At 40.5% G+C, this 22,736-nt stretch overlaps 3 protein-coding genes across 3 annotated transcripts; 2 read left to right on the plus strand and 1 right to left on the minus strand.

The window, feature by feature from the left end:
• Positions 1 to 13,716: 13,716 nt before the first annotated feature.
• Positions 13,717 to 15,468, plus strand: LOC135792021 (developmentally-regulated GTP-binding protein 2-like). The gene is given in 6 exon segments (XM_065302651.1): positions 13,717 to 13,904; positions 13,969 to 14,126; positions 14,189 to 14,477; positions 14,480 to 14,502; positions 14,556 to 14,821; positions 14,895 to 15,468. Coding segments are annotated over 6 exon segments (1,089 nt in total). The 5' UTR covers positions 13,717 to 13,840; the 3' UTR covers positions 15,184 to 15,468.
• A 251-nt stretch (positions 15,469 to 15,719) lies between these two features.
• Positions 15,720 to 20,066, plus strand: LOC135792032 (protein brunelleschi-like). The gene is given in 9 exon segments (XM_065302661.1): positions 15,720 to 15,758; positions 15,818 to 16,121; positions 16,180 to 16,393; positions 16,447 to 17,997; positions 18,070 to 19,114; positions 19,172 to 19,266; positions 19,269 to 19,517; positions 19,571 to 19,778; positions 19,845 to 20,066. Coding segments are annotated over 8 exon segments (3,846 nt in total). The 5' UTR covers positions 15,720 to 15,758; positions 15,818 to 15,821; the 3' UTR covers positions 20,029 to 20,066.
• LOC135792095 (ATP-dependent DNA helicase PIF1-like) lies at positions 19,795 to 22,725 on the minus strand. Its single transcript, XM_065302717.1, is given in 4 exon segments — positions 19,795 to 21,115; positions 21,176 to 21,562; positions 21,621 to 22,424; positions 22,427 to 22,725. Coding segments are annotated over 4 exon segments (1,908 nt in total). The 5' UTR covers positions 22,491 to 22,725; the 3' UTR covers positions 19,795 to 20,462.
• Between the last annotated feature and the right edge of the window lie 11 nt (positions 22,726 to 22,736).

Below are 22,736 nucleotides of genomic sequence, written 5' to 3' on the forward strand. Positions count from 1 at the left end.
AGCGCGCGATTTAATTAGACGGAGTATCGAGCACATCAAATCGGCAGACTTTACTTTTGCATTAGGGAAGGTAATCCCGCCGCCGCCGCCGCGGCTGTCGGAAAAATGCTATTGGAATTTCAGTTCCTGCGGATCGAAGCATGCGGGGTTGATGCAAACGGAAACTTTCTAATGGTGTTTTCTTTGTGCGCTTGTACTCACTTATCCCAATCTTTAACACCGGCTTTGCCAGCGCGGAGAGTTGTTTGTACAACAAGAGGAGTTGTTTTTGCCTAAGAAAACAGGCTTTTGTTGAGATTTTTGTTTCAACTCCCAAGGAAAAATCGCAGTTCAACAAAATAACAAAAAAACAAAAAACAAAAATAACAAAAAATTCAGTACCCACTCTTTTGGACTTACAATAAAGTCATATTTTTATAATTATTTATTCATTTAAAAATGAGCCAATGTTGGAGTTGCGGTATAAGCACCGAACGCGTTCATTCTGCGTGAATGCAACATTTCATGTTTGCACATTTACATTTCCATTCGGCATCTTTATGATTTGATTAAAAAACGTAATAAACAGCCAGTTACAAGTTTGTAATTAAAATGTTTTTCCGCGCAGCGCAGCTCGTTGAGCTTGTCAGGGCTCTAATTATACAACGCGCCGCCAACATAACATTAAAATGTTTCGAAAAATTTAAATCATAATGTGCTGATAATGGAAGCCGCCACATTTATCCAAGTAACAATAACGCGTCCTTTATAAATAATTAATGAGCAAATATATACGTCTGCGGAGGATCCAGCGATTCGCCGCCACCGGCAACGCACACACCACACAAAAAGCGAAAACATTCTCGACTTCATCCTCCTTCGGCGGAAGCTGGTCGCCGAAACAGGCGCATTGTACATGAATATACATACGAACATAAATATTCACGACAAACAAACTTAAGTACCTGGAAGATATTTTCCATTTATTCGCGCCAGTCGCCTTTCATCACCACCAGCGTTGTTAATTAATTAACTAACTTCGCGGATAAGCACGTATTGTATAAAAAAAAACAACAAGACTCACATACGTTTGAAGTTACAATTTCAGTTGAATATTGTTTGTTTCTTGTGATTTTGCTGGATAAGCTACTTATTTTTTATTTGTTTTTAAAGCGCATTAACTGTTATTAGTCCAGCTAATTTTATACGCAGCGTAAAAACGTAATGCTTGAGTTGGCGTATAAGTACCGAACGCAACACGTTGCCATTTACTACTAAGCGTGTGTGTGTGTATGGTTGCGTGTCCGCGTCAAATCTCTTCTTGATTTTTTTACTTTTGTTATTTTTTCTCTGCCTAATTCCCTGTTAACGTTATTATCTATGTTTCAACGCATACAGTAGCTCACTAGCCGGCATTAAAAATTAAACCGTTAAGCACTAGCCATTTGGATTAAAATTATAAATATATCGCAAAAAGTTTGGCGCGTACAGAGAAAAAAACACAAGCGATGCGCTCGCCGTGAGCCGAAAAATTACGACGGCTGGTATCGCGGTGCAAACGGGAGCGGCCCGAATTTATAATGACTTTATTTTATATAACCGCGCCGAGTAATACATAACTGCATGTGGGGCAATTTTTCTAAAGAGGGTCGAAAGCGGCGCGCGTTTCATTTAAATGCAAATTTATGTCAAATAAAATTACTTTCGAGTTACTCTTTTGACGCTGTCGACTTAACTCCCCCGATATCGCATTGTGTGATTTCGTAATCGTGTTGCGCGAAATATGCAAATTCAGTTTGGGAAAAAATTACAATTACAATTAGGTGCGCGCCTAACTAGGTTAATTAGAACACATCTAATTTACGATTTGAATTTTAAATCGACCACGCGCGCGCGCGCGTTATTTAATTATTTAAATATTTTTGTTTCTAATTGCATCCAGCACTTAGTAGCTCACCATCTCCGCCAGCGCTTGTTATCACAGACGATGGAAGAAGACTCTTGATCTTACGCCGGGTGATTCCTTTTAGTTTTCATAAGGAACAAATTTAATTACCAGCTAAGTAAAGCTTGTCTGTAATGCATTTTATAGTATCTTAACATGCACTACCTGAAATTCCATCAAAAACATTTGCTTATCTTGTGAGAATTTTTATGCACTCTTTGTTTAAGCAGCGTGCATCTCAAGATAAATGTGCTAATATCTTGAGTACCTAGTGCATACATCCCGCCATCGACTTTCGGATGGATTTTATGCCTCAGAAGGCGAGTTTTTCGTCCTTTTGGTTCGTAATAAAAATGTACCTATTTCTATATTATAGGCAACTGAAACAAGTTTAAAAAGTAACAAATACGGCACATAATCTCTTATATTTTATAGTTTTTAGCTTCCTGCGCACCGTAGCTGGTCACTACTGAGGGTTCAAATATTATTTCGGCGATAACTTGTGTTTAAACTTCATTATACACCCGAATACACTGGAATTGCGCGGTTTTTATGTAATAATTTAAGTTTGGGGGAATTTTACAGTTGTCCGCGCGCATATTTTGCGCAATTTTTGACTGAATTCGCTGGCGTCCTGTATAGTGCGCCGATACCTGGAAGCGAGAAACTGCTTCGCCTTTTGGTCGTTCATAAATCGTTGGTTAAAGCAAGCCTTTCACTGTACACGTGCCCAAACTTAGTAAATTTTCTTTTAAATTACTACCACGTGAACGATATTTATGGCGTCGATTAACCAACGGGTAGTAAGTACCGACCAACAACGAAAAGAAGAAAGATATATTACGTAAATTACTTTTCTATTAAAACGTCACATTTAATTATTTCAACTCAATAACTCCGGGTTCCGGCCGGGAATTTAGTCAAAACTTTTCGTACTCCTGGCTCGAAGCACCTATATTTAATATTTCAATTAATAACTAATAACTTTCCAAGAATTCGTCACGAGCACACTTCGGCGAGACTTTCGAGAAATTTCAAAATGGAATTACCAAGATATACGTGGATATTTTTTCGGTTAATTTGTTAATGGATCGTGCTACAGGCGCAGCCAGCGCATGATAATGTAATAAAATGTGAGTGAGAGTGTATTAAATGATAAACACACTTTGCTAATTCTGTTTGCTCGTGCGTGGGTGTAAATAGAAGCGCGCGCGCGCGGTGGTGGCGACGCAAATGAAGTAAATACGCGCGTGTGTGCACTCTGTCACCACCTGAGGACAAGTAAGTAATAACGCCTGCATAAACACGAAAATGTATTCTATTCCGGCGCAATCAAATTACGCGCCGCGCATTTGTCCTCGCAAACATTCGGAATGTAATAAGTGCGCGAAGGAAATCAATTTTTCATTTGAGAGCATGACATGTGTGGAGGGTACGTACACGTTGCACCTTGCCGCTGGCAACTTCCGCTGGCGCGCGCGCGAGTTTTCTCCGGCGCGAAACAGTAAATTGCAAACTTGCCGCCGAACTAAAAACTTGTTGACACAAATTGCAACGGACAGAATTCGTATTTGAACGTGTGGAAATCGAACTAAAACAAATACAAGAAATATAATTGCTGGTTTTATTTTATTGGAACATTAGTAATGGGGACTTGTCACAACTAAAATACTACATGTTGAGTATTAATCATTTTCAATCATCCCGTGTCTGTCTCTTTTAGTTTACGAGATATTCGTAATTGAAAAAAATCGTAAAAAATTTTAAAAGTGCGATTTTTGGGATTTTTAGTCGCGTTTTCGACCTTTTACTATTGGAAATATAGTTATTTTGTATTTTTATCTGATAGAGAATTTTCCAATCTTTCATAATCAGCAATTCGTTGGTTGCTATCGCTTTTAGTATAAGAGATATTAATTATTGAAAATCGTCGATAAAAATTATCAAGCACCCCCCCTTGGCAATTTTTTTCTTAAGAATGAAAATTTCATCTCTCAGATTTCCGTTTTAACTATTCTATCTGATAGAGATAAGTTCGTAGATTAAGACGCTGCGATCAGATCTTAATTATCTCTTTTAGTTTACGAGATATTCGCGATTAAAGAAAATTGGCAAAAATTGAAAAATGTCACTTTTTAGCACTTTTAGTCGCGTTTTTCGAGCTTTTGCTATTGGAAATATAGTTATTTTATATCTTTATCTGATAGAGAATTTTCCAATCTTTCATAATCAGCAATTCGTTGGTTGATATCGCATTTAGTTTAAGAGATATGAATTTTTAAAAATCGTCGAAAAAAAGTATCAAGCACCCCCCCTTGGCAATTTTTTTCTTAATAATGAAAATTTCATCTCTCAGATTTCCGTTTTAACTATCCTATCTGATAGAGAATAGTCCGTAGATTAAAACGCTGCGATCAGATCTTAATTATCTCTTTTAGTTTACGAGATATTCGCGATTAAAGAAAATTGGCAAAAATTGAAAAATGTCACTTTTTAGCACTTTCAGTCGCGTTTTTCGGCCTTTTACTCTAGGAAATATAATTGTTTTATATTTTTATCTGATAGAGAATTTTCCAATCTTTCATAATCAGCAATTCGTTGGTTGATATCGCATTTAGTTTAAGAGATATGAATTTTTAAAAATCATCGAAAAAAAGTATCAAGCACCCCCCCTTGGCAATTTTTTTCTTAAGAATGAAAATTTCATCTCTCAGATTTCCGTTTTAACTAGCCTATCTGATAGAGAATAGTCCGTAGATTAAGACGCTGCGATCAGATCTTAATTATCTCACTTAGTTTTCGAGATATTCGCGATTGAATAAAATGGCCAAAAATTGCAAAATGTCACTTTATAGCACATTTAGTCGCATTTTTCGACCTTTTACCTCATTAAAATATATTATTTTAAATTTCCATCTGATAGAGAATTTTCCAATATTCCATAATCTATAATTCGCTAATTTCTATCTCTTTTAGTTTGAAGAATATTCAATATCAATATATTGGCGGTCGAAAAAACACACACATATTAGCATTATTAAACACAATTTCAGAACTTTTACTCCCCGAATATAATTATTTTCTTATCTCATCTTATAGATAATTTCTACCTTATCGTGAAATGACCAAATTTCGTACTTTAAGTGACACCCTGGGTTTTAACGAATAATTCATAGGAATATACGCAGGGCTATTGCAGCGCCACTTATTCCCATTCGATTGAATTTTATTTGCGAAAGGAAATAGCGAAAGATATCGGCGGCTATTGAAGATTCCCGCGCGCCAGCTCGGAAATGGACCGCGCGGAGAGGAACACCATAAGTACCCAATATAAATTCCTTTAAGATGCCCAACGTGTAGTTATCTACGACTATGCGAACGTCTATCGAAGTTGCCGCGCGCTATATACAGTGTTGCGCTAAAGATTACAGCTCAATGCGCGATGCGTGCGCGCTCATCGCGATTCATCACCGCCGGCCGCTGGCGCGCGCAAGAATGCCCAAGTTTTGCATGTCTCACAAAACGCGCGCAATTCGTCGCCGGCGATATTTTCACGAGCCGGCTGCTACTTTGAACATTTAGTAGAAGTATAGAAGTATTGGAATGCGTGTGTGAGCGCCGTCAGTCTGGCAGTGTGCGGTTGTAGTCGGATGGTCGTAGATAGGACTATCTGGCGGAGTGAAGGCGACCGTATGTACATACATTATCATTTATTGGAAATTCAAGCAAAGGAAACCCCGAGTGCGTTAGACCTAAACCACCTAAACGCAGAAATTGAAAATTTATTTGCGTCATTTCGAGAGGAAACGCTCGCCGGATTTTTTCTTCGCGTCAAAATTATCGTTTCGCTTTATTTGCTTATGCGCTGAATCAATACTTCTTTTTCGAGTGTTTCCAGCGGTACACCGAAAGCGTGTAATTAAGTCATTGTTAGGTGAAAAGCGTTCGAGCACACCGTTTATGCAAATGAGAAGGGAATTCGACGTTTTGCTTTGAAACACGCACTTTTACAATCTACAATCCGCTGGATTAAAAGTCCGCATACACAATCATTGCCTGCTTTTACAACCGCCATCCAAAGGTGAAATTGACCCAGATAAATTACAGATTCACGGTTTTTGGTTTTTGATTTTTTTCTTTTTCAATTTTTTTTTGTTTTGGAGGACCCAGTCAAAGGTCGGAATAATAACACGCGCGCGGGTTGTGTGGGTAAAATCTGACACGCTTTATGCAAGAATGAAAAATGTCCACCGATAAAGTCCATCCTCGTCGGAGGGAAACCCCACGGCGCGGATGTGCACGGACACAAATCACGCGCGAAAGTCGATCCATAACTTGCTCTTAATTCCGCCCCGTGCATTTTGATATATCTCAAAGGAGTTGCCTTTGACTTTGACGTCCGATGCATCGCGCCACGATCCACACCGCACGCCCCTTCGCTGTGGTCTTTTATTATCAGTTCGTAAATCGTGTTTGGACCCTTTGTTCTCCCTTTGAAAACACGCTACACATTGTTTATCGCATTTTTCGAATTTTTCAGAAAATTTTTGCGAAAAAATTTTTTTTCAGTTAATTAGCTATGAATTTTATCATTTTCCATGATATAAACTTAGAAAATATTGTTTTTTAGTGGTTATAACACCCTGTAGAGATAACGCGCGCAACGGCCAGAATTCTAATGATTCATTTCGTGCGCACGCCACGCAGACAAACGAAATTTCGTGGCAGATTGTTTAAATTCATATCAAAATCGCATACGGAGCGGAAAGTACAAGGCAAATGACATAAGGCAGCGGGTAAAAAAGCGCAGGAAATCACAAAGCAACAACCCCAAATGCCTGCCAGCTGGCTCCATCGCAGCATCCGCAGCGCGCGCGGCCACCCCCTGGCGCTCTCGATACGCGCCGCGCTATTTTATATCGCTGCACACACAGTCCGCCGTTCGTTTTCATTTACATACATGCAAAGAGAGTGTATAGAACAACCGACATCGCTGCGAAACACAACGCCGGCCCCCCGCCCCCGTGATACAGCGCCGCCGCCGGGAAGCTGGCGGCGTGCGCGAGGAGCCGAAGCAATCCATCTTCATCAAAAACGTATTTTATGCAAAAATCTCGCTCAGCGCGCTGAGAGAGCGTGCCCAAAGTAAAAGTTGTCATTTTGCCGGTCGGGCGCGCGCGCACAAACGGATAAACATTAATAAATATCACGAACAAGAAGAAATCTTCAATTAGCATCCCGGAGTTTCGACGCACAAATACATATTGTACAATAGCAGCGAAAGGGTTCCGGGCATGCGACGAAGATGGAGAGGCATCCGTGGAAAACTTGATATCCAATCGATTCGTTCGTGTATTTTTTTCGCTTTTTCCCTGAATTAGGATCTGTGAAGTATTACGGGCGAGCGCCGAAAACGGGAAACTAGGCGCGCGCGGATAAAAGTAAAGTCGTACCTGCTACTCGGAGTCAAAGTCACGTCTTTCTCTTCGGGGAAACTTTCGATAAGCTGAATGGCGATAATCAAATCGAACAAGCTGATAATAAACTTTTCATCTAACTTTTTCTATTTCGTATCAAGTTTGGTTTTTTTCTTTTTTGTGCGCGGATTTCAACTTTCAAATGTAAATTTATTTTTATTTATCGTTTGATTAATTTTTTAATGTTTTTACATCGAAAATAAAATCATGACTTCAATGACTGTTTGCCTCGCGGAAATCTGATAAAATAACGCATCTACAGGGCATCTACAAAATTGAATAAATTCATTTGGTGCGTTGTATTTGAATTACAAATTGAAGATTTCCGCCGGCGCAGAAATTCCAGTGCATCTCAGGAATTCATAGCTGGATGCAAATCCAGCACTGCTTGTTTATAAATCGCCGTGTCGCGTTCCGTTTAACCATGAACCATGACTGTTATAACAATTTGTTTTTGTTGTGCACTCGCTGAGCGCTGGCCGCCCCCGGCCGCGTGTGTGGATGCGAGATTTATGATAACTGCGGCATCATGTGCAGCTAGGGATAACTCGTACGAATTTAACCTGCAATAATTCAAAAACGTACACCACCCACGCCGCCGCCCGCTCGCGTATGATGCATGTAAGCACCGCCGCGATGTGTAACCTGCATAAACATTGCGAGGCGACACTGAGTGTGGCCCCAAATCGAAGGTCGATGTGATTATGCATGGATTATCAGCTAGGTGATTCTTTAAAATCCTCAACAAGTCAAAAACTGTCCAAAACTCTTATTACGTGAATATTAAGAAAATGTTTCGATGTGGATATTGCTGGCGACGTTTGAAAATAGAATTACTTAATGTGTGAATAGAGTGTGTTAATCAGAGTGTAAAATTTACACACTTTGTATAACAACAAAGCGTCGAATGTTTGTTTGAACGCGCGCGGACGGCTGCCCGTTATTGCAATAAAATCGATACAAATAAATTCGAGCGGCGTTTATGTTAACTGCACTCGAAATTGATGTATAAATGTAATTTAATACATATTACATATTTGATGGCGATAACTGGGGGGCGGCGATATATGGCATTATCTTCGGTGCCGAAACGAATCAATACAGCGAGACTAATTTGATATCATTAGTTTTATCAGCGAGGCATAAATTAGCACGCTAAACGTTTCGGTTCATTTTCAACACTGTATTATCCTCATCCCGGACATAATAAAACAAAAATATTGCAATCTCTATGATGTAATTTAATCAGGAACTTTTTTTTCAACTTCAATATTCAAAAAGTCAGTTTTTTCACAGTTTTGAGGCATAAAAAGCGGTAATTTATACACGGACGGCCAATAAAGCGAATAAAGTACTTTTGTCACGGGTTTTGTCATGGGTGGAGCTTGCGCATGCGCAATTGCTTATAGTGCGGCATAATTTAGCCTGTTAAACATTTTGATTCGTTTTAAACACTGTATTATCCTCTTCCACGGCATAGAAAACAAAAATATTACAATTTATATGAGATAATAAATATGATGTAATTTAATCAGTCAAATATTTTACCTAATAGCAGTATTAAAGTAAATAAACACGAAGAATAAAACAACGCGGCGTAAAAAAGGAGTCGAGAAAAGCAAAAGTGTTTTAGTTTCTTTTTATATGGTCGACGAAGTGAACAAATCCAGGCAATTTGAAAAGTTTCCAATCTTAGAGAAGGATTTCAGATGAAGAACAAGAAGCAGAAGTTTTCATTTTATCTGTTTTTCGCACTAGTCGCAGGCGTAGTAAATTGAAAAACTTAGCGCATAGTTGTGCGCACGGTGTGCACGATGCCCGATAATATAAATTATTACAAAATAAAGAAAAGCGTTTCTAATAGGTTTATCGATACGTTTTAAACTTTCATAAATCAAACAAATAATATCCGCGGATTTTCGCCGCGTTGAATTTCGATTAATCATGCAAACGCAAAGATAATTAATTAGATTTTTTTAATAATTAGCCATTTACACGTCGGCGATGTGTAAATGATTAATGAAAAATCAATGTGTTTTTTGTGCACCCAACGAAAATCGTATTTTTGTGCGCGAAAGTCACAATTTACATTTTGATTCAATAAAATTAATAAATGTGAGTACAAAATTGTATTTTCTATGCGCAAATAAAAGTTGAAAAAAATGTGAAAATTCACGTTTATTGCAAATGTACATTAATTAATCACTAATTGAATATTATTACTCCATATGTGTTAATTAATACAGTTTAATTGATGTATCAGCTAAATTCGCGTAAATGCCTGTCATGGATTCAAGTTTACAAGGACATTGCTCCTAGCTCGAGATCACAATTGAGATTAATTAACAAAAACAGGTCCTGGAATTGCGAGAACACGAATAGTAAACAATGACAACCCACAATTATAAACACTTCTTATTGATTTAGGCATCGAATTGTGCGCATATTCAATTTTTGAATAAAAAAAAAAATTTTAATTCGTTTAACAAAATTTTTTGTGTTATGGTATAATATAAGTTTTATATTAACTTAACAAGGCGCGCATATACTTTCTGGCCAATTAAAAATTGAAATTTCTATTACGGCGCAATTGTGCTACAACAATGCCGGCAACTTTTCGGTGCGCTTTTAAAGTTTTGAGCTGTGACTCAATTTTCAAATATAAGAATAATGAAACCGTGGGCCCCGAAGAAGTCGAAGCTGCTTTGATCTTAAATTAAGCGTGAAGGAGCGCGCGGAAGCGACGTCAGCGCCCCGACGAAGATGTCGACGACAGGGCGCCGCCGAAAAAAAATCCGCCGCCGCCGCCGGAAGGAAAGGTTACATTGGACTATTAAGTTCGCCCCTTGTGCGCTTGAGATTTGAAAGGGAACTAAGTAAGCGGACTCAAATTAAAATCCATTCTTTGTGTCAACGCCAAAGTTCGTTCTTTTCATCACACGATCTTCTTCAACCGCGCGTAATCGAATAATACTGCATCGAATCGTGTGTTGTGCCTAGTTAAAAGCGGAAATTGCTCGAGTAAAATGACAACATAAACAAAGCAAGATGCCGTGTTTCATAGGTGGGTACAGGTACGAGTGGAACATCACGTTGTGTATTTGCCGTGCGTTTCCTGTGCATTAACTGAGACGTTCCCGGCTGGAATTGCGAAATTCGACGGCTGTGATGTTTGCGAACGTAATGCGTACGACATCGTGCAACATACACAAATTAAATTGTAATCGTCTTATACATATAATAGTTAAATTAACAATGCTTTTCGCGCTTGAAATTTACTCGCGCATATTGGCAATAACACGAAGAACAAACAAGCGTAGAGCGCGCAGAAAATGATTGAAATTCAAGTGTGAGACCGTAAATATTGACGCATTCTTCGCGAGTTGAAAGCCAAGCGTGCACCATTGTCTAACTAAATTCCAACCGTGAATTGTCTATAATGGTTGCGCAAAACGAATAAAACGGCGATGAATGCAAAATTCAATCAAAATCAACCACATGGCGCACGCACGACACTCTCACAGGTCCAGTAAATATTTATGAACGCAATATAAAATATAGCAAATGAAAATAAAAGTGATATATGTGCGATGAACACGGCTTCACCGCCGCCGCCGCCGCCGCCGCCGGGAGAGGTGCGAGGCGAATTAATTTTACACGGCGTGACCGTGCGCGCCCGCCGGCCAATAAAATAGAAAAGAAAAACTAGAATTTACGAGCGCGGCCATAATTTCGAAGGACGTCATTTTCGCGAGAATGGTAAAATGTATATACTCGGCGCGCGAATATAGTAATAGTGGGTGGTGGCGGCGCACTCTTACTCATTTTCTCGCTTTCGCTTTTCGGGGCGCGTTGAAGGCGCCCGTTTATCGCGTTACGTTTTTAAGTGTCAAGAAAGCAATTTGTGCTGTTGGGCTATTATAAACGTAAGCATTTTTCCTTCGTTTTGGTTACGTGCGCCTCCTATACATTTACTTTACGATGGAGTGAAGATCGTTTTACTTATTTCTACACGTCGCCGTTATATTTTTACAAGATCCTCCCGAGATATCGTTTGAAAGATATGTGAAATATATGCAAATGTTGGGACTACTAATGGCGCCTAATTCTAATATAATTTTTGCGTGCTTGGAATTTTTTCACTATTATTTATAGATTTTTTCAGCGTCTATTAATGATTAACTCTTAACCGATAGAAAAATTCGTGTTTTTTTTTGTTGAAATTTTATTATTTCACCTTGTAAACCGGAAGAAAACAGCCGCACGTGAAGACAACGAAAATAATAAAAGAATCCAGAGAAGCGGGAAAAGGCGCAAATTGAATTATCGTTCTTTAGCAATCTCGTAACGTCGTATTAGGCAGTACATCAAGGAGCAGTCATCAGACAACTGGAGCACGTAGCCATAATTCAATGAAAAACTTTCGGAAAAACAAGACGGACTGCAGTGTTGATTTGTTGTGTGTTTTCATACTGGCTGTCCGTCACACTTTGCGCCGCCACATTTCATCCCGACACGTCTACCACACATAAATAATAACCGAAACAAATAACGAAATACTCCACACCGGTGTGAGTCGCAAACGTCGTTTTCGTTTACATGCGGTAATGCAATGTTTGCGCCGCACTCATTAGTCCGCCAGTGGAAAGAAAACTTTCCTGCCTCGCGCCACCACTGTCAGAAAACGCGCGACTAATTAAATCAGGCGCGGGCGTTTTAGTTTTTAATGCATGCATAACAGTATGTCACACAGTAACTATATATTCCTCTCCAGCATGCACACAGAATGCTTTGTGCGCGCCCGGAATAAGAACAAATAAATTACGCGCGCGCGCTGGCGAAACTTTGAGCATTACTGTGCCATCATAAGCACGTTTGCGTTTGAAACAATCGAAAACGAGTGCTGGCGGGCGGGCGGGCGCTGCACAAAGCGTAATTCCGACGACACTCCGAAATAAGCAAATATTTGCGTTGGCAAATGACTGAGCATCAAAAGGACTGCTCAAAACTACAAGCACTCGCAAACGAATGCCCACTTTATATTAATATAGTGGCGGTGGTGGAGGCGGCGCGTACCTCCGCGTTGCGCGCAAATTGGATTGTAACATTCTGTCCATCAGCACACGGCCGAGGAATGAAAAGCTCTTACTTTCAACGTTTCCAAACCGAAAATACTGTTTGCTTTCAGCTGCAGACGTGACTTTAACTTGGCGCGCACGCAAAACGACAAAATACGCGCGCGCGCGCGCGGCTTATTCAATTAAATTAATTAACGGACTGTTATGGCTAGACAAACAAAAAATAAACACTCATCGCGCGAAATGAGTTAAACACAACGCGACGCGAAAATGAGCGCTTGCATTAATTGCGCACAATTTACGATTCAATTAATTGTGCGTGTCGGGCGCGCGCAGCACAAATTGCTTTTTAATCTCTTAAATTACAAGTATGTTTAAATGGAAGCGATTGACAACGACTGGCAGAAGAAAGTCGGGCTCGGTTTTCTCATTCGTTTAACTAATGGAAGTTGCTGGTTGTGGCCCACTTCTAATAAACTATTTGCTGCGCAAAACGCAACTACGAGACCGCATGGGATCACTAAAGGATAATAAAGTAAAATAACAATCCTGGCTGATGCTGACTGGGCGGAAATGCCACCCTCTTGGCTGTACCTCCATATCGTAAAAAGTTACGATTAAAGACTGAGCGCAAGCATAAAAAATGAAAATTAAATATTTTCTTGCTAGTTTTATTCGTTTCCAGCGCTGAAAATATAAAATTTCATTGTTTTTACTCATGCACCGTCAAGTTATTACATTGTATTCGTAAAACTATGTTTTGTGCAGTGTTTACAAACAAATATTGTTCACATCGCGTGATTTCGAACGAACAGATAACAACAAACAAGTTTAAACATGTTTCACGCGTTGAATTAATGCAAATGAACATCTACATCCTAGCGGCATCTATTCGTCATCTATTTAAGTATTTAAATGGTGTACATGAGGTCACACCGACACGTGTATTTGCATTTAACGCTATGTTTTACACACTGAAACAAACAAACAAATTTGCGCACACATCTCAGGAAAATAAATTGCTTGTAAGTGCACTGTAGCGACATCTACACTTTTTTCAGAAAACTAACCTATGAATCAATTTTCAATTTGTTGGAAATTTTAAGTAATTATTCTTTAAATAACAGAGAAATATGCATTATTAGACGCATAAATACTATAAAATTAAATCTAGTTATTAATAAAACCATTTCTTGTTACTTTTCTATCAAAAACATTAAAATAAAACTTTTTGGTGTTAGCTGGCTGACGTTTACTATTGTCAGTGTAAGTTACGGCAAACAGGAACGTTGCATGTGCTGGACATTAACATTCTAAATTCTTGGTGAAACCGGCCGCAGTGAATCAAAAGCAGGACAATCATGGGCATTCTCGAGAAAATCTCTGAGATCGAAAAGGAAATCTCTCGAACGCAGAAAAATAAAGGTAAACACATTGTCTTAACCTCCATGCAGTGTAAAACTCACCGCTAAATGTGTGAATTTTACAGCAACTGAATACCATTTGGGCCTGTTGAAAGCAAAACTTGCAAAGTATCGCTCACAGCTCTTGGAACCATCGAAAAAGTCCGAGAAAGGTGAAGGTTTTGATGTGTTAAAGAGTGGTGATGCCAGGGTTGCTCTAATTGGATTTCCATCAGTAGGCAAGGTAAGATTTACTCTCATCTTTATTTATATTAGAATAAAACTGATTTGTTTGATTGTTTTTAGTCTACTTTGTTATCTACATTGACAAAGACTGAATCTGAAGCAGCTTCATATGAATTCACCACTTTGACTTGCATCCCAGGAGTGATTGAGTACAATGGAGCAAATATTCAGCTGCTGGATCTGCCTGGTATTATTGAAGGTGCTGCCCAAGGTAAAGGTAGAGGTAGACAGGTGATTGCAGTTGCCAGGACTGCGGATTTGGTTGTGATGATGTTGGATGCCACCAAAAAAGATGTGCATAGGGATTTACTGGAGAGGGAATTGGAAAGTGTTGGAATTCGGTTGAATAAAAGAAACCCAACATTTATTTCAAGGTTTTGTGTGATTTTCGTGTTAAAATGTTTGTAAACATCTGGATTCTTTGCAGATTAAGAAAGGTGGTGGATTATCCTTTAATTCAACATGTCCACTGACGAAATGCGACGAGAAACTCGTGCAGATGATTTTACACGAGTACAAAATCTTCAACGCTGAAGTACTCTTTCGTGAGGACTGCACAGCCGATGAGTTAATCGATGTTATCTGTGCCAACCGCGTCTACCTCCCATGTTTGTATGTCTACAATAAAATTGATCAAATTTCGATTGAAGAAGTGGATCGTATCGCGAAACAACCTTTTTCAGTGGTTGTGAGGTAACCTATCAAAGCTTAAATATTTCTGTGTTAAATAATTGACTTATTCTTTGTGTTTTTATAAAAATTTCAGTTGCAATATGAAACTTAACCTAGATTTTCTTCTGGAAACTCTCTGGGAATACTTATCGCTGATCAGAGTGTACACGAAGAAGCCTGGTCAACCACCAGACTTCAGTGACGGTCTGATTTTGCGTAAAGGCGTCTCGGTTGAACACGTTTGTCATGGCATTCATCGCACACTTGCAGCGCAGTTCAAATACGCACTCGTGTGGGGCACCAGCACGAAATACTCGCCGCAGCGTGTCGGTGCCAGCCACATAATGGCCGACGAGGATGTTATTCAGGTTGTTAAAAAGTAGGTAGCCATTTTGCTCTTTCTAGGCGCCGAATTACGGATTTGTGTGAAGCACAATCGAAATAGGCATGTCAACCTATTTCATTTGTTCTTTTGGCATATTTGTAATTTAGTTTTAAGCATTGCAAATAATTGTGTGACGTGGCATGTTGCCATCAGTCTATTTTTATGACAATTCTGCGTTAAATCGTGAAGAACCAACGGTTGTAATGATCCTGAGTGCATTTAAAATCATTTGAAGTGCGAGTTTTGCATCATGCGTTATTGATTAAAGTTCTCAAGCATTTTAGATCCCATTGGACTTGGTTAACCCTACAAAAATCCTTAAATTCACACAAAATTGTTACAAATCCCAATGTTACATTTTACGTTTATTTTGTGTTAACTATGCTTTAGAGATAAATATGGTGTCGCCGCTGCACCTGTACGTCGACCAGCCAGCTGATTGTCACAACTGACTACGTCGAAAACGAAGCGCAAGAACACGCCAGTCAACCACAGCGCAGCACATTCCAAAACGACTCCGAAAAATTCAAAAACAGTTAACAAAGAGTGGGGCTGCGTCGATTGGAAATCCATGTACGTTGAATATTAATTAAGCGTAACGCGACAGTGCACCAATGCGTTTTCATCCGTAGAGATATGCCGAATCTTATCACCTCAATGCGTTCCTCCGTTAGTTACATACTCTCCAGCTCAGCCACTGAACCCAACATGTCCCATCCGGACTACGAACAGTACTCGCACGATCACGCCGCCTTGCTGATCCTCATCCGACACATCGGGCCGCAGCTGAAGCCGAAAGTCTACAACAAATTCTTCGATCGCATCAATCGATTGAACACCATCAAAGTCACCGACTCCACTGGACAGGGCAGAAATATATTCGTGCGGTATGTGAAGGAATATCCAATCGAGAACAACGACTGGGGCGATTTTCAAGTAAATATTTACACTACAACACACAAAAATCATGTTTATAAGCTGAAATTTATTGTAGACACATAGAAGATTACTGGGATTGATCTCAATTGGCAAATATGATTCACAACAGGAGTTGAACGAGATTTGCAGGGTGCATGAAAGCCTCAAAGTGAAATATACAAACACCTTATATGATTCCAGGTGTATTTTATTGAAGCCCTCTGAGGTTGAGAGCCCCATTGAACAAATTGGTGATGGTAGTGTAGGCACATCAAGTTGTGAAAGTGAAAGTAAGTTAAATCTAGCATTATTTGTTTATATAATTAACATTTACAAGTTGTAGTTGTGAAAGATGATGATTCAAGTCCATATGACAGCTCAAGCTATGACAAAAGTTCCAGTGAAGAAGAGAAAAAAGACGACAATAAAGAAGCTACACAATCCACAGATCAACCATCAGAAGAAAAAAACCCTGAAGAAGATGCGCGTAAACACAAAGTCGAGATGCTACTAGAAAAGCTCCGCGAGGAGCGCACGCCGGATAACAAATTCACAACGCCGTCGAACTTCAAAACGCGCGCGTTTTTCTACTCGGAAACCGATCCATGCACGGAATTAGAACAACATTTAACAGAGTTTGTAAATTCGCTCTTCTGGGTATTAGAATCCAAGCGGTTGGAAAAATCTCGTGAAAAAATCGAGCGTGTGAGTCTGCTACTTGCGCCGTTCGAGAAAAAAGACATCATCGGGCTGGATATGGAGTCGCGTAATAATAAAAAGCGTTGCACGGGTCGTGTGACGAAACACTTAGGTGATTTATGCCTGCAATCTGGTTTAGTAAATGAGGCGTTGACGTATTATTTTAATGCCGCCGAGACGCTGAAGTCCGTCAATGATTGGCTATGGTTAGGCGCGGCGTATGAAGGTCTCTGTGTCACTTCAGCGTTGATTCTCTATCCGAACATTCAGCGTTTACTTCCGCTACATCGTAACTCTAGTCTGCAGGAAGGTTCACCGAAAAAATCCATTACGCAGGCGCCGATTCTCGAAACAAGCGTAAAAAAAGATTCAATTCACTTATTAACACATGAGGATATTCTCAAACGCTATCGCGAGGCTATTATACACTATAGCAAGTATCAAAACGCGGGTATTATCGAAACAGAGGCGAGTTTTAAAGCGGCGCGTATTTCCGTCGAGCAAAATCACTCCCTGCAAGCGGCGAGTTTCCTCCAAAACGTCGTATTTATTAACCTGACGCTATCCGAACAAGAAAAGATTCAACGCTTTGAAACTCTGTCAGAACTTTATACACAGATCGGTTTTCGTCGAAAAGCAGCGTTCTGTCATCGCCTAGCAGCGAGTCGTTATGTTTCCGTGCAAAATCCGAAACCCAACTGGAATCAGTGTTATAGTTTGATGCTGCAGAGCTTCCCAGGGCATAAATTGAGTCTGGATCCGACTGACATGGCGCAAAATAGTACTCAAGTCGGCTGGCCGAGTCTACAAATACATATTCTACAAGAATTGGTTGTCGCCGCGAAGAGAATGGGACATTCTGCGCTTGCAACGAGGCATATGACGTTCCTCTTGCAGACAATGTGGGATCATCTGTCACAGAACGATCAGAAAGAGTTATCGTTACAGCTGCAGTCGTTGTCATCACAGTGTGAAGGTTCACCTGTGCCGCTTGTGCTTGAAAACGGCGTGGTTATCCCACCGGCGAATTTGATCAACATTCCCATCTGTAAGGGTTACACGCTGAAGAATCTACAACCACATTTACAGCCGCAGAAAATCGAGACGCTCAAGGAGGATATCGGTCCGTTTTTGTTTACGCCGATTAACTTCGGTAGTTTGGAGCGCAAAACGAACAAACCCGCTAATAAAATAGGTAATTCCTAAGTAAATCTTCATATTGCTATACTAAACTAACTATTTTTGTGTTTGTTTGTTGTTTTCATAGACTTTTTATGGATTGAAAATGATTTATGCGAAGTATCGCTAAAATTATTAAATCCGTTGCCTTTCGAGCTGACTGTGTCCAATATGCGGCTATTGACTTCAGGAGTGGTGTTTGAATCAGTCCCGGAGACAGTTGTACTAGCACCAGAGACTCCCACACTGTTAACTCTTGTGGGAACACCAAAAGAAGTCGGTGAGTTGGAATTGCTCGGTTATAGCACGCATACACTCGGCGTAAAATCAAATTGTCGCCTGCGCTACATGAAAAACTTCCTGCCTTCGTACTCAATCGAAGTGATCTCTTCTTTACCGACAATGGATGTGAAAACATCCCTGCCGCAGAGCGCCACTTTTTCCACGTTTCAAAACTTTGAAAATGTCGTCACCTCAGCGAGTTTAAGTCTACACAATGGCGAAACAACTGAATGTACAATTACTCTGACGAATACAAGTCAAGTACCTATTGAGATGCTAGAAATAACTATTCAGAGCGGATTAGATCATGTCCTGCAAGGGCAGATTTTCCAGTGGTCCGAGGAGGCTGTTAAGGAACAACTGCCGATTCAGCCCGGGCAGTCAGCGACGATGAGTTTACAATTGTACGCGGCGGCGAATTTCCTCAACGCAGCATATTCAGCTGCGGATTTATCCAGCGGCGCATTCGATGGATCACAGGCAGGTAGTAGTTTATTATCCACATCAGCAGGTCCGAGTTCACTGCCATCGCGGTTGAATTCGCCTGTGAATTCACATTCCGCGATGGGTAGTAGTTTTCACAGCTCGCGGCGCACCGAGTACAATTCGAGTTTCCGCTCAACGTATTCCGGCCAGAGTAGTGTTACCACACAGGGTGGTGCTAGATCACCGGGGGTATTAGCCCTGCCGCAACATGCTGCTTCAGCAGTGGTGGAGGGACAGTTACAGCTGCGTTATAGCGGCGGAAATGGGATCGCCGCGGGATATTGTCGAACTTGTTCGATTTTCATCACGCTGGAGATGATGCCATCGATGCAGGTTACTAATTGGGATGTACTACCAGCAGAAACGTAAGTATTTGTTAGTTTTTATAAGAAAAGTTTAAGAAACATTGAGTTTTCGCGTAGATCATCACAGTTTTACTTAGTTTTGGATGTGGCGAATCTCACATCACAAGAAATGGAGTTGCAATACACGCCCACGAAGCGTATGCTTGTCGAGGGCATGAATCCTGCCGAATTCCAATTCCTGTTGATCGGTGTCCGCTGTCAAAACTTACCAAACTTTACATGGAGGATAATACTCTCGACGAACGCTTGGATTTAGATAAAATCTGCTCGGAGCACATCGCTAATCTAGTTGATCTTCAGTATAATCTTCCAGCGATTGACATCAAGGGCAAAGCCAGTCTAAAAGGGATCACATTGACCCCGAATATGTTAGATATCGTCCGGATGTCGCCACTTCACTGGGGTATAAAAAAAATCACAATTCAAACATAAATTTCTATAAATTTTGTCGTTTAGATGTTGCGGTTAATGGTTCACCTGTAAAGCCGCAAGAGGCGCTCAACTGCGAGGCAGGCGACTCGCTTTCGCTCAGTATACAAGTCTGCAACAGCCTAGAAAAACCTCTCAACAAACTGATCATGACCGTACAGTTCTACCAGGATTATCAAAATGGCGCATGCAACTACATGTTGGAGACACGACTTTCAGTCACAGGACCATCCAAGTAAAACACATCTTGATTCATTCCAGCTTCGTATATGTATTATAAATTAATCGTTTTATTGTTTAGAATATTCTTGCCGACACTAGCGCCGCAGAATTCGACGCAGCACGCGTGCAATGTGCTCTTCTTCACTCCAGGTCAGTATAAAATGGACATACAGGTAACTGCGCCCGATTCCGCCAACGTGGCGAGTCTAACGAACCATATATGGCGGTTTATTCCACCGGTGGAAATAAATGTCACCAGTTAAAGAGGCGATCAGAATAAATGCACATACCTTATACCTAACCTCATTCTTTTTCTATCAGTGTTGATTCCTTGCGTAATCGAGCAGAGTAAAGATTGAATTTTAAAAGAAAATTATCATCATCATGCATGCAAGTAAACATAAATCAGCGTCAATTGACAATTCTTTATTATATTGTAAAAATATACGAAAGAATTAACGTATTAATGCTAGTGGTTTAAATAAAATTAATATGGTACTGTCATGAGAGTGTTCTTAGGAAATATTCAGTCATGCATGCGCTAATACCTTGAAATCTTGCAATATAATAAAGAATTTCGACAATTTCTGCTCTCTTCGATTGCATTGCAACATTAATTCGGTCTAAAAATCCGTCATTGGTTTAAAATCAGATTACTTCATTAATAATACTAAGATAATTGAGTATTCAATGGTTTTCACGAGATGGAAACGATCGGTTTGCTTGAAAACAGTAACTTTTTCGGTTTGCGAGTAATACCACTCTTGCTGCCTGATTTGGCAGGTAATGGCATTGATTTTCCTAAGGGAATCATTGTGCTGACAATAGCTGCATCCGCGATTTCAGCTCGCAGTCGTTTATGAAACGCTAGCACATCCGGATTGGCCCAGACCTGCGACGCTTTAAAATCGAGCACGCGCAGAGTATCTAAACTTTGCGCACGTGAAAGCGCCACGTAAGCTTGCCCAGCTTCAAACACACGTGCTAAAGACATTTCAACGCAGTCGAGTGTGAGTCCTTGCGATTTGTGGATGGAAAACGCCCATGCAAGTTTCAGCGGTACTTGTTTACGTGTAATTGTCGCACCGCCGGCGGTTTTCATCGTCCATTTCTCAGGTTTAGCGAGGTATTCTTTCTTGTTACGGAAACGCACGAGTGGTAAACCCTCACGGAAACCGACGACAACGCCACGTGCGCCATTCACAAGCCCCATGGAAATGTTCACGTTTTTCAGAAGCATGACCTGCGCGTTTATCTTGAGAATAAGCTCAGCTGGCACCGGAGTTTGTTGATCGAGTTGTTTGCTTGAGTACTGGTCACTGTCCTGCGCTTTGAAGACTCTAGTCTCGCCTGAAAATCAACTCATAGCATAAAATAACAGTTTTGTGAGGTTTTAAGTTGAATTTGTACCTTTAAGTTCATTTAACTTGTTTTCGTTGATCAAATTCGCATCCTGCATGTGTGAACACAAGCGAGTTGCAAGAATACCGTTCTGTTCGATTTGTTGCTTGGATGTGGCAAGCAGGCGATCGCTGATTGAATCCGGGACATCACCAACACGGATTTGATTCAGAATACTGACGAATTCCGGGTCTTTCTGGCGGTGGACAATGCGTAACTCAAACACTCTCTGCACGCAATCATTCCAAGCCTTTGACTGGAAGCAAAACTTCTTCTCCTGCTTGAATTTTGTCACAGGAGGCAACTGTAGGAAATCCCCGCATAAAATCAACTGCAAACCACCGAATGGTTTGTCGTTTTTCCTTACATGTCGTGCGACTGCTTCAATTTTCTAAACACAAACAAAAACAAGTTAATAATTTAATAATTATGGAAATATTAAGACAAAACCTCAAAAAGTTTGCATCCACCATGGATATTTCATCAATGATCAAATGTTTGCATTTTCTCCAAATTGAAGCAACAGATGGTTTTGAAGCCATTTGATAGGACCTATCAAGTGTAGCTTCACCACTGCCAATGCCAGCAAACTGATGCAGTGTTATCCCACCAATGTGACAAGCAGCCACACCAGTGGAAGCTGTTGCAGTGGTTACATCCGGAGGCAAAGCACCAATAATCTTCCGCAGCAAGTAACTTTTACCTGTGCCTGCACTCCCAGTGAAGAAAACATTCTGCCCACCTAGACAAGCCTGCAGCACTTCTTTCTGCTCATCGTTCAATGGATCACTTACTGTGAAAGCTTTTTTTGGACTAGGAGAGTGCCCATCTTGAAGCTTTCGTTTTCTACTCAAAGGTGAAGGTGTAGTATCAGTTGATTTTGATGTTTTTATATGTTTCAAATCCGCAACAGTCACTGGACTGATATCATCCAGTACTTTCGGTTGACTAGTCAACAGTTGTTCACGCAGGGACACTTTGGCGGTGTTGGTTTTCTTGTCGCCGGTCATTTTCACAAATAGCAGCTTTAAAAAGGTCGTTAGCTGGCCAGGCGGTGCGTTTGAAAGGAACACGGTACACTTTTGATCCTGAAACTTCATGGAAGTCTTACCTTCGTTCATGAATTTATTATGCACGGACATATTCTTGAGTGGAAACTTGAATGGTGCTAGTTTTTCGGCGGCAATCTCGAGGATCATCTGGCGGAATTCGTTGCGGCAGAGTCGAAGGGTTGCCTTCTTGTGCACGGCTTTCCTTTGATGGCTCCTTGTGCATTCGCCCATTCTAAAGTCACCGAGCATATCACCGTGCTGTCGTTATCCATTTTCGATGAATTCTCCTCTTGTTACAAATATACCATCAACATTTTAACGACTTCAGCAAAATAACGTAACTGTTTCGACGAGTTGGCCAGGTTGAATCAGCTTGAATACTACACACGTTGCTAACGGTTAGAAGTGGCGCATGCGCAGCTTCGGTTCGACTCGGTTGTTACAAGGAGGGCGTCCGTGTCACTATTGCGCTTGTCTCATTCAAACAGTTGACGTTTCGTGCAGAACATGGACTCTTA

This window comes from Atheta coriaria, unplaced genomic scaffold (genome assembly GCF_025399875.1).
Source record: "Atheta coriaria isolate IRGN ID8LTWV9N9 unplaced genomic scaffold, Caltech_Dcor_3.1 hic_scaffold_1_pilon, whole genome shotgun sequence".
NCBI classification, from domain to species: Eukaryota; Metazoa; Arthropoda; class Insecta; order Coleoptera; family Staphylinidae; genus Dalotia; species Dalotia coriaria.